At 41.2% G+C, this 16,890-nt stretch overlaps 1 protein-coding gene across 1 annotated transcript; it reads right to left on the minus strand.

Annotated features, from left to right (window-relative positions):
• Window positions 1-1,944: 1,944 nt before the first annotated feature.
• LOC147639362 (uncharacterized) lies at window positions 1,945-16,143 on the minus strand. Its single transcript, XM_086793973.1, has 4 exons — window positions 15,479-16,143; window positions 2,305-2,310; window positions 2,142-2,220; window positions 1,945-2,052 (listed from the first exon to the last, which is right to left on the minus strand). Exons 1-4 carry the CDS (start codon window positions 16,141-16,143, stop codon window positions 1,945-1,947), a joined length of 858 nt encoding a protein of 285 aa, XP_086650099.1.
• Between the last annotated feature and the right edge of the window lie 747 nt (window positions 16,144-16,890).

Genomic DNA, 16,890 nt, shown 5'->3' on the forward strand with positions numbered 1-16,890 from the left:
AGATAGCACAAACACAAAGCCTCACAACTAGGCATGCTAAGGTAATGCAGGAGTACCAAGATGGCGTAAAGCATAGTGAGGATATGCTTCGACAACAAATAGAGCTCCTCATGACCCACCTCAAAGAAGAACACGAAGAACACTGCAATAGGAAAGAGAGCAGGCTAACAAAGCACATGGGGAAAAAATCAAGGCCCTCAATGATGAGACAATCATCACCAACCAAGCAGAGGTGCAAAGAAGACAAGAGACAATATCACAACTGGAAGCACAATTACAGGATACACAAAGACTGGTAGCACAACAATTAAATCAAATTATTGAGGCCCATCAAAGAGAATCTACTGCCATAAGAGCACATGAGGTGGCAACAAGAAGATTTGAGGAATTGGATGCTGAGAGGATGGTTAGGGAGATAGCCATTTCCAACCAGCTCAGCAACGTTGATATCTTCATGCAGGATCTGGCTCGCCAATTGGCCACACAAGAAAGGAGTCAATGACCAGAGCCCACCGATGATCTACGTACCCTCCTTGAGCGTGCCTTGGAATTGGGACAATTACCAGTAACTCCTCGGGCCCCTCCTCAAACTCTTACTTTGTTTTTATCTACACTAACACTCTCATTACTTCAATATGACATCAACTTAGCTGAAGATATAGGCCTAGGAGAATTAACCCTTATTAGACTAAATACTGAAAGAGATGCTGACCCAACAATCTCATTATGGGCATTTTGAGGGGGGATCTTATATTAACTAACCCGCAAGATATCTTCTTCTATCCCTTGCATCCTATAGTCCCCAACCTCCATAGTTGGTGTCGTGTGTTACAAAATTCAGACATCATGGACAACAGTGTTGACAAACTCGACCTGTTTGCTCCAGATGGCATACCAGCAACGCCAGCCCTTGCATCCTATAGTCCCCAACCTCCATAGTTGGTGTCATGTGTTACAAAAACGCCAGCCAACTATGAGGTGGCGGCTAATACTTATCAATGGTTAATTATTCATGGGTGGTTAAAAGTATATAATACTCACCAACATTTAAATCTTTGTGAGTCTACCTTATATCACCCAGTTGGCATCCTTAAGCTCTATACTAATATACTCACCAACAGTTGGCATCCTTAAGCTCTATACTAATATACTCACCAACATCCTTAAGCTCTATACTAATATACTCACTAGTTGGTATCCTTAAGCTCTATACTAATATACACAAGCATTCAGAGGCTATGCTCACAAACGTAAGCTATAATTTTGATGCCACTCACATAAATTACCCGGATGTTGATAACAAAGAAATCCTTGAAATTCAAAACTTTTTTAAAGCTCATAAACCTAGCCACCCACCCCTTAGCTCTAGTCAAGGTGAAGATTACCTGTATATTCTAATATCGCCAATAGGCTTCTTTATCCTTATTGTATACTGCCAGTTACTACCTCTTCCCAAGCTGAATGTATCTACTCTTCCTTCTCTCTACCAGAATTAGATTTTCCCAATAACACTCTCGCCCTCGAGGAGTTTGGCACCTATCCCATCTCCACCACGACAACCTCAGGAGGTACGTAATCTGCCTCCACTTGATAATGTTGTGCCTTATATTGAACAAAATGTTTTGGATTCCTTGACAACCGTTGAATAGGAGGAGCTTATCCAACAAGGCAATCCACTATTACATCCGACACTCATATTCAAAGTGCTGATGCATATTACTCTTTTCAATCCCACCCGTCAGATTCTACCAGAAGCATAATCGACAATGACACCCACAAGGCAACACTATGTACCATATCCTCTTCATGCCACATGTCCCGAATTAGAAGAATTACTTTCGTTGGTAGGATAAGGAACATTGTGGGCCAATGTCGTAAAACACACAAAGCTAGCAAACCCTCATCTCTCTGACTTGCTGGAAATTTTCCTGGTCACATTCATGATCAGCTATTGTTACAGAAGATGGAGAAACTCACATCCTGTGCAGAGGTGGATACACCACCATTCACATAATGAAGAAGCACCACAATTGCCAAATTTTGAAGTCCAACCTACATGGAGACAAGAATTTTTAACAGTGCCTAAATACAACAGAGTTTACATGAGTGCACCACCAACACTACACATTGATCCACTATACATGCCTATCAAGAGAAGGTGGACGCTGCTGGAGTTCAAGGATGCCAAAAGCAGAGATTCTCATGTCTACTACAACTTTCCTATATTCAATCCAGCAACATTTAGGAATATTCAAGAACAAAGATAGCAACTGCTAACCTAGATCAAGGCTTGGCGCAGAATACCTGACCCTGCAATTGTGGCCAGTGTTAGGTTCATGAAGTTATTAGTGGTACTCATAGATCAACCTAAAGTACCTTATGATGGTTTTGAAGTGCAGCATCTACAATTTCACATGAGCAAAGGGCCTTCAGACAGAGGGATGCTACTGTATTACCACTGCTTAAGATATCTTCCATCTTATATGCATCTAACATTTGAAGACATGATCGACATTGGGGTTGGCTTCTGGAAGTCCCACTCAGCATTCCGTCGAACACTCCGGAAACTCCAATCCAGATGCAACTTCTACTGATATGAATTTGGTGACCAAGTCTTTCGACCTCGGTAACAGGTTATGAGGACAGAGCCTACATCATGAAGGGGGAAATGTTAATCCCATTTGGATTAACAACATGATCCTCAATTGAGGACATTAATAACTATCACATGTAAAGGCACTATAAAGGTTGTACATTATTAGATATTGGCCACCCAAGGCCTAGTTAGTAAGTTTTGGGCGCCCAAGTGTGAATAAGGGCCAATTGTATATAAGGAATTTTCTCATAATGAAAAGGACACAATCCCCTTTGTGCCATAGAGAGCTCTCCCCTTGTGCTTGTGAGAGAGGGAGGAGAGTGAGAGTGAGAGCATTCTAGCATTGTGCCTCTTTCATGCTTGTGTGTTTATGCTTGTATGAGAGAGTGTGATTGGTCTATGTGATGCTGTGAGAAACTCCACGGTGACAGAGTGGAGGTGGAGCTTGGAGTTTGGAGCTTTACAAAGCAAGATTGGAGGCCTTAAGGGACTCAAGATCGAAGCATTGATAAGTACCCCACGATGTTTGTGTTCTATTGCTTATCCATTAGATGAATGCGTAGAGTTCTCTTTTGGAGGTGAGGCAAACCATAACAATTCATGAGATGGGGGGAGGTACCACTCCTTCACAGCTTGCTTGATGTCACCCCTTGTTTACGAGTATTCAGTGACTCCCTTGTCATGGCACCATTTCTTCCACCAGAGTTTAGCATCCCTAGTGAGACGAAATTGTGCAAGCATGAACTGGTTTGCCACTCCAGTACCGACAGTTGAGAAATAATCATCCATAGCTTTGGTCCATACCTCGGCATCCTTCTCAATTTTTGAACCTTCCCCCTTAAAGGAGGTAGGTTGCATTTGTTTGCATAGGAGCTTATTCTCCTCGACATCTGTGTATAGTGCATTGGGGAGTGGAGGTTGATCGTCATGGCCATTAGTGCAAGATTAAATTTTAGGATTACAAGATTCATACATTGCACTACACTCATGTTTTTAAAAGTAAAACTTTGAAATCATTTTATTTCTCAAATATTTACAAGGGCAAGTTTTATTACAAAGATTTGAGACTAATATAATTAGTCTTATTCATCATAAAAGAAAATCATAAGCTCAACTAAGACATAAGACTAGAGCGGTCCACATAGGTGAAATATGGGGGTTCTGCTGTGGTTTCTAATACACGAAAGACTTATGGTAGGGCAGGTAGACTCTGGATTGGATTACGTCCCGTAATGGCTACTCTGTCACCAGCGCGGCGGGTGAGACCTACATTACTTGGTCATATACCCAACAGTCCTATGGTATATGATTCCCATCTATGGTCACAGAGCTGTTGGGTCTAAGAGTACCCACTAGGAGTACCCACCATGAACAAAAATAAATGGACCATCTTCAGCTTTTCGATCCAACAAATCGGCTGAGGTTCCCAATTCGGTCCACTTGGATGAAAAAGTACCTCAGCCCATGATTCCAAAAGTGATCTCTACCCCACCCTCTTTGGATACGAGAGGGATGAGGGAGGGATAACCTCTCTAGTATCTACACCATCATATCACGGAATTCAAAATTTGAGGAGTCACAAGCCATCTGAAAGATGCACTAGAAGACTTGGAATCTTGAGTAAGCGTCTCCCTCTTCCTAAAATCATTCAATTACCAATTCAAATTGTTCTAGTAAGCTATTTTACAATCAACATTATGTTAGGTAGAACATACATTCCAAAAACCTTAAATAACAAGTCCTAGGAACTAAGATTGGCTCCTGATACCAATTGTAAGGTTCCCCCCCTTCATGAATAGGGGAAACCATAAGATACCCTATCAGAATCACTGAAGCATGTTATCACCTACCTTGGCATAAAGTAGCCCAAGGGACTAAGTGCTCTATCAAAATAACTGAAAGCATGTAGCTGAATATCACCTATTTTAGCATAGCATAAAGTAGCCCAAGGGGCTGAGTGCCCTATAAGTATCAAAACACTCACTTAGAATTACCAGACCCACCTTTCTGGTAGGTTGACTGCCCTTGTCTCTCTTTCTCTCTCACTCTTTTTTATTTTTTTGCTTTAAAACAAAACAAAACAAAGTTTCTTTATATTAATTCTAATCTCTATCCCCTCTTTTTTTCTCTCTCTTCCTTTTCCTCTCTTTTTCCCTCTTAAAAAGGGCTCATTAATTTAAAAAAATTTAAAAATCTCTCTCTCTCCTAAAACTCTCTCACTCTCTAACTCTTTCTTTCTTGCTCTTTAACTCTCTCTCTCTCTCTCTCTCTCTCTCTCTCTCTCTAACTCTCTCAATTTCTCTCCAATTGACCAACTCTCTTTCTCTCTCTCTAGCCCTCTCTTTCTCTAACTCTCTCTTTCTCTTTCTAAAACTCTCTCACTCTCTCTCTATATATATGATTCTCTCTCTCTAACTCTTTAACTATCTCTCAAACTCTCTCTCTAATTCTATCTTACTTTCTCTAACTCTATTTCTCTCCAAATGAACAACTCTCTCTCTCTCTCTCTCTCTCTCTCTCTCTCTCTCTCTCTAACTATCCCTAACTCTCTCTCTACCTCACCCACTCACTCTCTCTCTCTCTCTAACTACCTCATTCTCACTCACTTTCTCTCTCTAACTCTATGTATTTCCCTCCAATTATCTAACTCTCTCTCTAATACGTATAATACGTACACACTCTCTCTCTTTCTTTCTCTTTAATAAACTCTCTCTCTAACTCACTCTCTTTGCCTTTCTCTAACTCTCTCTCTCACTCACTCTCTTTACCTTTCTCTAACTCACTCTCTCTCTCTCTCTCTAATACTTAGTCTCTCTCTAATTCTCTGTTTAACTCTCTCAAACTCTCTTACTCTCTCTATTTCTCTCAAATTGGCTAACTCTCTCTCTCTAACACTCACTCTCTCTTTCTAACTCGCTCTCTTTATCCTTCTCTAACCCTCTCTTACTCTCTCGAATTGGCCAACCCTCTCTCTCTTTCTCTCTCTAACACTTTCTCTCTAAGCCTCTTTACCTTTCTCTAATTGTCTCTATCTCACTCTTTCTAACTCTCTTTATTTCTCTTTCTAACCCCCTCACTCTCTCTAACTCTCTTTGTCTTTCTAACCCCTCTCTCTCTCTCTCTCTCTCTCTCTCTCTCTCTCTCTCTCTCTCTCTCTCTCTCTCTAACTCTCTTTGTCTTTCTAACCCCTCTCTCTCTCTCTCTCTCTCAATCTCTCTCTCTCTCTCTCTTTCTCTCTCTAACTCTCTCACAACACTCTCTCTAACCCCCCTCTCTCTCTAGCACTCTCTCTAATTCCCTCGCTCTATAGCTCTATTTCTTTCTTTTTCTAATCCCCCCTGTCTCTTTAACCCCTCCCTCTCTACCTCACTCTCTCTTTTTCTCTCTCTAGCACTCTCTGTAACTCTCTTTTTTTTTCTTTCGAACCCTCCTCTCTCTCTCTAGCCCTCTAACTCTATCTCTAACACACACTCTCTAATTCTCTCTGTAACTCTCTCAATCCCTCTTACTCTCTCTAATTCTCTATTTCTCTCAAAGTGGCCAACTCTCTCTCTCTCTCTCTCTCTCTCTCTCTCTCTAACACACTCTGTCTCTCTAACTCACTATGATTACCTTTCTCTAACCCTCTCTAACTCTCTTAAACTGGCCATCTCTCTTTAACACTCTCTCTCTCTCTCTCTCTCTCTCTCTCTCTCTCTCTCACTCTATCTCTAGTTCTCTCTAACTCTTTGCCTTTCTCTAACTCTCTCCAACTCTCTCTCTCTCTTACTAGACTCTCTAATTCTCTCTTTCTCTCAAATTGGCCAACTCTCTCTCTCTCTCTCTCTCTCTCTCTCTCTCTCTCTCTAACACACTCTCTCTCCAACTCTCTCTCTCTTTACCTTTCTCTAAGTCTCGAATTGGCCAACTCTCTCCAGCACACACTCTCTCTCTAACTCACACACACACACACTCTCTCTCTAACTCTCTTCTATAACTCTCTCTCTCTCTACCTCACTCCCACTCACTCTCTCTCTCTCTCTCTCTCTCTCTCTCTCTCTCTCTCTCTCTACCTCATTCTCACTCTCTATCTCTTTAACTGTCTCTCTCACTCTCACTCTCTAACTCTCGAATTGGCTAACTCACTCTCTTTTTACCTTTCTCTAACTCTCTCTCTACCTCACTCTCACTCACACTCTCTCTTTACCTCTTTCTCACTCTCTGTCTCTTTAACTCACTCTCACTCTCTAACTCCCAAATTAGATAACTCACTGTCCTAACACACACTCTCGAATTGACTAAGTCACTCTCTAACACACTCTCTCTCTAGCACACTCTCTCTCTCACTCTCTCTCACTCCCTCTCTCTAACTCTCTCAAATAGGCTAACTCTCTCTCACTCCCTCTCTCTAACTCTCAAATAGGCTAACTCACTCTCTAACACTCTCTTTCTTTCTCTTTAACAACACACTCTCTCTCTAACTCATTCTCTTTACCGTACTCTAACTCTCTCTCTATGACTTACTCTCTTTACTTTTCTCTAACTCTTTCTCTCTTTCTAACACTCTCTCTCTCTCTCTCTTTCTAACTCACTCTGTTCTCTCTCTAACCCTCTCTTACTCTCTCCAACTGGCCAACTCTCTTTACTTGTCTCTTTACTTTTCTCTAACTCTTTGTCTCTTTCTAACACTCTCTCTCTCTCTCTCTCTCTAACACTCACTCTCTCTTTCTAACTCACTCTCTCTCTCTAACACTCACTCTCTCTTTCTAACTCACTCTCTTTACTTGTCTCTAACCCTCTCTTACTCTCTCCAACTGGCCAACTCTCTCTCTCTCTCTCTCTCTCTCTCTCTCTCTCTCTCTCTCTCTCTCTCTCTCTCTAATACTCTCTCTAACTCTCTTTAGCTTTTTATAACTCTCTTTATTTCCCTCTCTCTCTCTCTCTCTCTCTCTCTCTCTCTCTCTCTCTCTCTCTCTCTCTCTCTCTCTCTATTTTTCTCTCCAACACTCTCTCTTTCTCACTCTAACTCGCTCTTTCTCTCTCTATCTAACACTTTCTCCACCCCTCTCTCTCTCTAACATTGTCTCTAACCTCCTCTCTCTCTAATCCCCTCTCTCTCTAACCCTCTTTCTTTCTCTTTCTAACTCCCTCTCTCTCTCTCTCTCTCTCTCCCTCTCTCTCTCTCTAATAATCTCTCGCACTCTCTCTAACTCTCTTTCTTTCTCTTTTATAACCTCCTCTCTCTATAACCCTCTCTCTGTAGCTCTCTAACCCTCTAACTCTTTATCTCTCTCTCTCTCTCTCTAACTCTCTAACCCTCTAATTCTCTCTGTCTTTCTCTCTAACACTCACTCTCTCTCTTTCTAACTCTCTTTACATTTCTCTAACTCCCTTTCTCTCTCTCTCTTTCTTCCCCCTTCCTCTCTCTGACTCTCTAACCCTCTAACTCTCTCTTTAACACTCACTCTCTCTGTAACTCTTTACCTTTCTCTAGCTCTCTCTCTTTCTCAATCTCAATCTCAATCTCTCTCTCTATATATCTCTCTCTAACACTCATTGTTTCTAACTAACTCACTCTCTTTACGTTTCTCTAACTGTCTAGCCCTCTAACTCTCTTTCTCTCTAACTCTTTAACCTTCTCTCACTAACCCTCTCTCTCGTTCTCTAACCCCCTCTCTCCCTAACTCTATTTCTTTTTCTTTTCCACTTCCTCTCTCTCTCTCTCTCTCTCTCTCTCTCTCTCTCTTTGACACTCCCTCTCTCTAACACACTCTCTCTAGCTCGCTCTCTCTCTTTCTCTATCTAACTCTCTTTCTAACCCCCTCTCTCTAACCCCGTAACTCTCTTTCTTTCTCTTTCTAATCCTTCTCTCTCTCTCTAACACTCTCTCTTTAACTCTCTTTCTTTCTCTTTGTAACCCCCTCTCTCTCTAACCCTCTCTTTCTTTCTCTTACACTCTCTCTCTCTCTCTAACTCTCTCTCTCTCTCTCTCTCTCTCTCTCTCTCTCTCTCTCTCTCTCTCTAACACGTTGTTTCTCTCTAACTCACTCTCTTTACTTTTCTCTAACTCTTTGTCTCTTTCTAACACACACACACACACTCTCTCTCTCTAACACATTCTCTGTCCACTCACTATCTTTACCTTTTTGTAACCCCTCTCTTACTCTCTCTTACTCTCTCTAACTCTCTCTAATTGGCCAACTCTCTCCAACTCTCTTTAGCTCTAATATTCTCTAACTCTCTTTACCTTTCTGTGACTCTCTCTAACTCTCTCTAACACTCTCTATCTCTAACTCTTTTTACCTTTCTCTCACTCTCTCTAACTCTCACTCTCTCGAACTCTCTTTCTTTCTCTGTCTAACCCTTCTCTCTCTCTCTCTCTCTCTCTCTCTCTCTCTCTCTCTCTCTCTCCCTTTAACACTCACTTTCTTTACCTTTCTCTAACTCTCTCTGCTTCTCCAACCCTCTGACACACACACTCTCTCTCTAACTCTCTAACCCTCTCTCTCTCTCTCTTTAACTCTCTAACCCTCTATTAATAATATATATATATAAATATATATATATATATATTATTATAGTAGCGGTATATATCTATCTATATATGTATGTATATAGTAGTATATATGGTATAATAAAGAGTAGTAGTATAGTGTAGAAGAAGAGAAGAAAGGAGAAGTTGCCACGTGGGCCAGCTGAAAAAATGAAAGAAAACTAAATGTTTTGGGTTATCCAGCCCATTTGGAGTCTTGCTAAAAATCCAGTCTTTAACCTTTACTGGGCCTATATGTCAATGGAATCCATAGGTGGTGAGAAAGGAAATCCCACACCTTCTTTGCCACTAGGCATGAAATGAAAAGATGTGAGCATGCTTCCAAGCATGTAGTACAAAACACACAATTACCAGAAGTACTCTGCCACTTTCGTAACTGGTCCCCCAGTAGTAGGCCTCCAACTAGCATGTGCCATAGGAACACCTTCCCTTGATTAGAATCGTAGACCACCAGCCCTATAAGATTACTTCCTTCCACCAAGCCTTACTTTTCCTGATGTTTCATACCCTATCTCAATGATCCAACACTTATCTTCCACCATCATATGGTACACTTTATTTGTTCTACGCTGGACAATGTCCTGAGGCTTTCTAAATGCCCAATCTAACCAAGGTTGCTGATCGTACAACTGAGGAATATCACCAAACGATGCAAGGCATGCCCTCACCTTCTCCCATAACTATATATATCCACGTGGAACCTGAAAATATTGATGGATTTTTTGAAAAGAAAATAAGAGGCCTCTACATGGCAACAAAGCATCCATAATTCTCACTAGTCTTAATCAAGCCATTCTATTGAATTTTGGCCTCTCAACAAGTTTGTCGGGCCACTCGAGAAGTTGTGAAGTAGCCAACACCTCACTTGCCATAGAATTCAACTGCAATCGCCACTGATTTGAAGGCTTCCATTTAGTGTGTGCCAACACCTCCTTCCATGAGATCATCAAAGTCACTCTCTCTAACTCTCTAATCCTCTCTATCTAACACACACTCTCTTTGCCTTTAACTCTCTCTCTCTAACTTACTCTCTTACCTTTCTCTCACACTCACTCTCTTAACTCTCTCTCTCTAACTCACTCTCTTACCTTTCTCTCACACTCACTCTCTTTAACTCTCTCTCTCTCTCTCTCTCTCTCTCTCTCTCCAATTCTCTCCTTAACTCTCTCAAGCTCTCTCACTCTCTCTAATTCCCTCTATTTCTCTCAAAGTGGCCAACTCTCTCTCTTTCTCTCTAATTCTCTCTTACCCTTTGCCTTTCTGTAACTCTCTCGAAGAGCTCTGTCTCTCACAATCTCTCTTTATCTTTCTTATTCTCTCTATTTCTCTTGAATTAGCAAACTGACATGGATCTAAATTTCTAGGGAGATAGAATTCAAATAATTTGCAAGAATTGATTTAAATTCAAACAATTCATCAAACATCACATGATCAAAACTAAAATATTCAAACAATTCATCAAACATCACATGGATCTAAATTTCTAGGGAGATAGAATTCAAATAATTTGCAAGAATTGATTTGAATTCAAACAATTCATCAAACAGCACATGATCATAACCAAAATATTCAAAAATCAAAGAAAATACCTAACTCACAAAGATTCGGCTCCAAGATTGGGTGCAATCATCCCCCCTCATGTGTGTATGGCCTATTTTCCCCCACACATGAGTATTTACGAGATACTTTATTCCAATTTAGGCCATAGCCTACAAAAATACAAAAAGGGTGTTTTTCTTACACGACACTCTCTTATCTTCAAAAATAAAGTGCCCATAAATTGAGGCTTGGGTTTAAAGCATATCACGCTTTACCAAATATTAAAGATCAATTCTATGCTTGATAAACTATGGCTTTTACAAAATAAATCAAAATGTGCACAAGCTCGCACATGTATATATAAAGTTTGTTAACAAAAATGGTGTGCCAAGTAATAAATTTGTGCGACTTCTCTTCAATCCTCGGAATCCTCTTCACTTATAAACAATAAATTGGTGAAATAAATATTTCATAAGCATACAAACCATCATCACACACATGTTTGCCAGGCGTAGGTAACCCAAGAATCACCCCCTACATATGAACCAACGAAAACAAACATTGGAGACCCCAAGCATACGTCAATATCCACCAAACGTATTAATATTTATAATGGTATCACCCATGATATTAACATAATTTGGCATGAAGCAAAGATAATCCAAGTGTCCCCAAATTATCTAAGAGGGTAGAATAATATTTTAAAGAGGGCTTCAAATATATTCCCATAACATTCCCTCTTGCTTGACTTTGCAATTGCCCTCAATTACCGGTTTGTTGAAAAGAACGGAGGATCTAAGGGAAGGCATGAAAATATTTCTCAGGCACCCATCTTGCATCTTCATGAGATGAGGATGATTTTTGAAAGTTATTAAATATTTTCTATATTGGTTTCCAGTACGAGTTGGTATAATTTGATGGTCAATGATATTATCTGGGAGTAAAATTTCTTGGTCTCCTTCAATAAGAGGTGGGTCTTCATATACTGGATGAGTGGGAAGTTGTCCTTTGAAAGGTTTTAATAAGCTAACATGAAATGAATTATGAATGTGCCAATGAGAAGGTAATTCAAATTCATACACAACATTATTAATTTTGTGGATCACTTTAAAAGATCCATAAAATCTTGGTGCAAGCTTAATAGTAGTTGGGAATTTTTCAACACTTTTAAGTCGACGTTTTTCAATTTTTAAAATAACAGAGCCTCCAAGTTCAAAAGATATAGCTTTACGTTTACGATTTGCTTTTAACATACTTTTCTTGAGCATGAGCAATGGAATGTTTTAGGTCATTCATAATGGTCGTAAAATCAATAGTGAATTGATCAGCAGCTTCGATTTTGTGAGAAAATCTAGTTGCCGGAATAGGCAAAAGTTTTCCATATACAGTTTCGCGAAAGGTGCTCGACCAGTATAGCTGAATGAGGAGTATTATTGTTGTAAGCAAATTGGAGAAGATGAATGTACTTATCCCGTGAGTCAGGTTGTTGGGCAACATAGGCTCTGAGTATATCTAAGATAGTGTTGTTAGTAACCTCAGTTTGTCCATTTGTTTCCAGATGAAAAGCTGTTGAGAAATCTACTTTAGTACCTAAGTTGGAGAATAATGTGATCCAAAAATTACTACAAAATCTTGAATTCCTGTCAGAAACAATGACTTTTGGCAAGCCGTGATGTACAAAGATTTGTTTGATAAACATATTTGTGGCTTGTTGAGAAGACAAAGTTTTCTTACAAGGTAAGAAGTATGCTTGCTTACTCAAACGGTCAATTATTGTCCAAATCATATCGTTATGACTCAGTGTAGTAGGAAAACCTGTGATGAAGTCCATGGATATTTGTTCCCAAGTATCATTAGAAATTGGTAGGGGGTAAGGAGTCCTTGGGTTTTACCTTTGTAGCTTTTAATCTTCAGACAAATAGAACATTCAGCCACAAATTTTGCTATATCTTGTTTGAAATGAGGCCAAAAGAATTCCCTTGATACTAATTGTAAGGTAGCTGAAACACCTTGATGACCCATGTACAGTGGTTGATGCATTTCCTCCAGTATGAATTGTCTAAAAGGTTATGTAATATACAATCTTTTTTGGCAGAAAAGATAACCATCGTGGCATGAGTAATCGCAAATAGGGTTCCAATTGTTGTCTCTAAGCTTAGTCCAAATTTTAAAAAAATTTGGGTCTATATCATATGATTCTCTCATAGGTCTTAATGGTTAACTTTGAATAACAAAAATGTTGCGACTACTAGGACGTCTACTTAAGGCATCGGCCACAACATTTTCTTTGCCTGGTTGATATTAAATCATGGGTTGGAAACTTTGGATAAATGAAGCCCATTTGATATGTCAATCAGAGATCAATGGTTGGGTCAACAAATGACGAATGCTTTGTTGGTTAGAGAGAGAGAGAGGGTTAGAGAGTGAGAAGGTTAGAGAGTTAGAGAGAAAGATAGCTAGAGGGTTAGAGAGAGAGTGTTATAGCTAGAGGATTAGAGAGAGAGTAACAGAAAGGTAAAAAGAGTGAGTTAGAGAGAAAGATAAGATAGCAGTACATACCGAGAGCGATGTGCTTGGTTTGGGATGGAATGGACATGCCATACAAAGGGGATGATGCATCACACGTCACTTGGGTTATCTGATTGGAGTATGTTGATTCACATGCTTTGTTGTGGTATGAATTTCTGCAAGGATAAATGATAAGTTTATGTATTGGAAATCCTAAGGTTGGCCTATGCATGTTCGGCTCAAAGTGGCACAATTAGCATGATATCTTTTTTCTTACCTTTATTGCCATGGATGGGCAAAGCTTTGCATTAGATACAACAGCCAATTAGATTTATGCTATGGAAAAGAGCAGGAAATATGTGAGGGCAGACGTGGATGGGAAGCCCTATTAGATGTCAGATCACATATGGTCACTACTAGGAGATGGCCTTTATTGCAAGATATGTGTGTATCTCAAGAGCCATGGGTGGTAATGGTTGGCTAAGGCCCTCATAGAGGAGGTCAGACTTGTGCATGGTAATACCAAGATTGATGGTACATGGTGGGATGTAGTGAATGATTCCCAATAGGTTTGAGTGGTGGCTTCATCTCTCCTTTCTCATTTGATGATCTCATGGAAGGAGGTGCTAACACACACTAAATGGAAGCCTTCAGATCAGTGGTTGCAGTTGAATTCTATGGCAGGTGAGGTGTCGGCTACTTCATAATTTCTGGAGTGGCTTGACAAACTTGTTGAGCAACCAAAATTCAATAGAATGATTCGATTGGGACTAGTGAGAATTATGGATGCTTTATTGCCACGTATAGGCTACTTATTGTCTTTTCAAAAAATCCGTCAATATTTTCAAGTTTCACATGGATATGTACAGTTTATGGGAGAAGGTGAGAGCAGGACTAATACCATTTGGTGATATTCCTCAAATTGAGGATTAGCAACCTTGGTTAGATTGGGCATTTTGAGGACATTGTCCAACATACAATAAATCAAGTGTACCATATGATGGTGGAAGATAAGCGTTGGATCAGAGAAGGCTAATAGAGTATGGAACATCAAGAAAAGTAAAGCCTGGTGGAAGGAAGTAATCTTACAAGGCTGGTAGTCTAAGATTCCATATTAAGAGAAGGTGTTCCTATGGCACATGCTAGTTAGAGGTCTACCGTTGCGAAAGCGGTGGATTGCTTCTGGTAATTGTGTGTGTTATACTACATGCTTGGAAACATGCCCGAATCTTTTCATTTCATGTATGGTGACAAAGAAGGTGTGGGATTCTCTTTCTGATGTATGAATTCCATTGACAAACAGGCTCGTAAAGGTTGAAGACTAGATTTTTGGCAAGATTCCGAATGGGCCGAATAACCCAAAACATTTAGTTTTCTTTCATTTTTTCAGGTGGACAGGTTTGTGGCATATCTGGTTAACTAGGAATGCTTTCATATTTGATGCAAGAGTTGGTATTATAGCTTGCATAGGTTATATAAAAGTCTCTTCCTTGTTTGCATCCTTGTTTGCAGTCAACTCATTTGGTGGAGAATGACATGGCTATATATTGGATGAGGGTACTCTGAGCAACACCTATGGTTCATAGTAATTAGTGAGGGAAAGCTAGTATATCACCTATAGCAGCCATGTGACCGTTTGTAAACTAATTTTTTGTAATATATCTTCTATTACGAAAAAAAAGGAGAGAAACAATGAGTGTTAGAGAGAGAGATAGAGAGAGAGAGAGAGAGAGACTGAGACTGAGAGAGAAAGCTAGAGAAAGGTAAAGAGAGTAAGAGAGTCAGAGAGAGGGAGGGGGTTAGAAAGAAAAAGAAAGAGAGAGAGATAGAAAGTGTTAGGGAGAGAGTTAGAGAAAGGTAAAGAGAGTTAGAGAGAGAGTGAGGGTTAGATGGAAAGACAGAGAGAGTTTTAGAGGGTTAGAGAGTTAGAGAGACAAAGAGAGAGAGAACGTTAGAGAGAGGTTATAACGATTTCTCCTACTTTGATTCATCCAAGGTAATATGGATTTATTAAAGGTCGGAATGTTTTACTAATTATTGCTTCAGATTAGGGTTAGGGTTAAGAGGCTGCACCCTAAGAAGAATGAAAGAAGGACGCAATCATGAGACACCGAGCTCTGATACTAATTATTGCTTCAGATTAGGGTTAGGATTGGCAGCCTTTGCATATATAGCACTCTCTTTCTTTCTCTTTTTAATCCTCTCTCTCTCTCTCTCTCTCTCTCTCTCATTCTTCCTCTCTCTAACACTCAATGTTTCTCTCTCTCTCTCTCTCTCTCTCTCTCTCTCTCTCTCTCTCTAACCCTCTAATAATATCAAGCGAAAACCATAGGTCACGTAGCGACGGAGGAATGTGCTGGGAGTCCGGGGCCAGATCATGCAGAGGCTCGTTAATAGTTTCGTGCTCATTGAATGGAATGGGCGTTCGATCGTGTTGGTGTAGGCTATGATGAGGAGGAGGAGCCGGGTCGGCAAGTGGATCGCTGCAAGTGAAGGTATCTTCATTAGGCGGAGGTACCCTCTCATCATGGAGGTTACTCGCAGAAGGTGGCGCCGCGGGAATCGACCGGTCGTTGCCGATCCGAGATGAAGGGAAACCAGCAGAGTTGGATTCGGGAGGCGCCGTGGCCACCTTGAATACGTTGAAGCGGGCAGCCTCGTGGGCCGCCAGCTTTTGTATGGACGTCGGGGAAAGGCACGGGTCGGAGGAGGGCGGGGGCGCGGACGGGAAATTGAGTGAGGCTGAGGGGCCGCGAAGGCAGGCGGCAGCCACGTCGTAGGCGCGGGCGGCCTGATGCGGGCATTGGAAGGAGCCCAGCCAGATGCGGGTTTGGCTCCTGGGCACACGGATCTCCGACACCCACCGCCCCCAGCTACGCCGCCTGACGCCCTTGGGGAGGAGTTCTTTTATTTTTTTATTTTGGGGAGAGAGGGTGTCACAAGCATGGGTGGAACGGGACTCGGACATCTAGCCGCACACAAACCATGTTTCATGACACGGCTCCACCGGCCCGTCGAGCATGTCTCGTGCGTTTTCCTTGCGGGTCTCACCGATCACTTGCCTTCATGCCCGGCCCGGCTCCCACGGCCTGGGCTCGAGACTTGCCTTCCATCCATGATCCGTCGGCCCGCGACCCGTCTCAGCACGGGATGGCTCGCCGTTTCCACCATTTTCGGTCTCGTTTCCACATTTTCGACACATCATCGTCAAGGCAGGGAGGGCATTCCCCGAAGGCACTCGGCACCACGAAACCTCACTTGCAACGCGAGAGGCCTAACGTGCTTACACGATGCATGAGTGTGTTCTACGTGTGCCTAACATGGGTCCGTACTATGTCGCTTCCTTGTCCCTTGTACCTCATCCCCATAAAGATGCAATTTCCTCATCCCCATAAAGATGCAATTTCCTCAACACGGGCTAGCATATCCCCAAGGCACTAAGGGCCTTGGATAGGATTCCCACCTCACATACACCTCCCCTTTATGGAATTGATGCCCTTGTCAATTGCCTTCAAAACCAAAGGTTGAGTGTATGCACCTTGGAGAATGATCTTTGTGCATAGTGATAAGTAGTAAATAGACGCGGGAGGTCTTAACCCTGCTTTATAGCCATTAGCAAGGTCAGTGTCTAACCCGTTTACAAAGAAAAAACGGTGTATGTTTTTGTATTTTTGAATTTTTCTTCTAAAGGCCCGTACTTCAAGCCCCCACTTGA

The sequence above is a fragment of the Cibotium barometz genome, chromosome 4 (assembly GCF_041138505.1).
Source record: "Cibotium barometz isolate CiBa-2024 chromosome 4, ASM4113850v1, whole genome shotgun sequence".
Classification (NCBI taxonomy): domain Eukaryota; kingdom Viridiplantae; phylum Streptophyta; class Polypodiopsida; order Cyatheales; family Cibotiaceae; genus Cibotium; species Cibotium barometz.

Coding starts and splice junctions, on each gene's coding strand:
- LOC147639362 (XM_086793973.1), bottom strand. CDS start 16,143: ATGTCCGAGTCCCGTTCCACCCATGCTTGTGACACCCTCTCTCCCCAA. Junction 2,053..2,141: donor CACCTTCTCTTGATAGGCAT/GTATAGTGGATC, acceptor GTCTCCATGTAG/GTTGGACTTCAAAATTTGGC.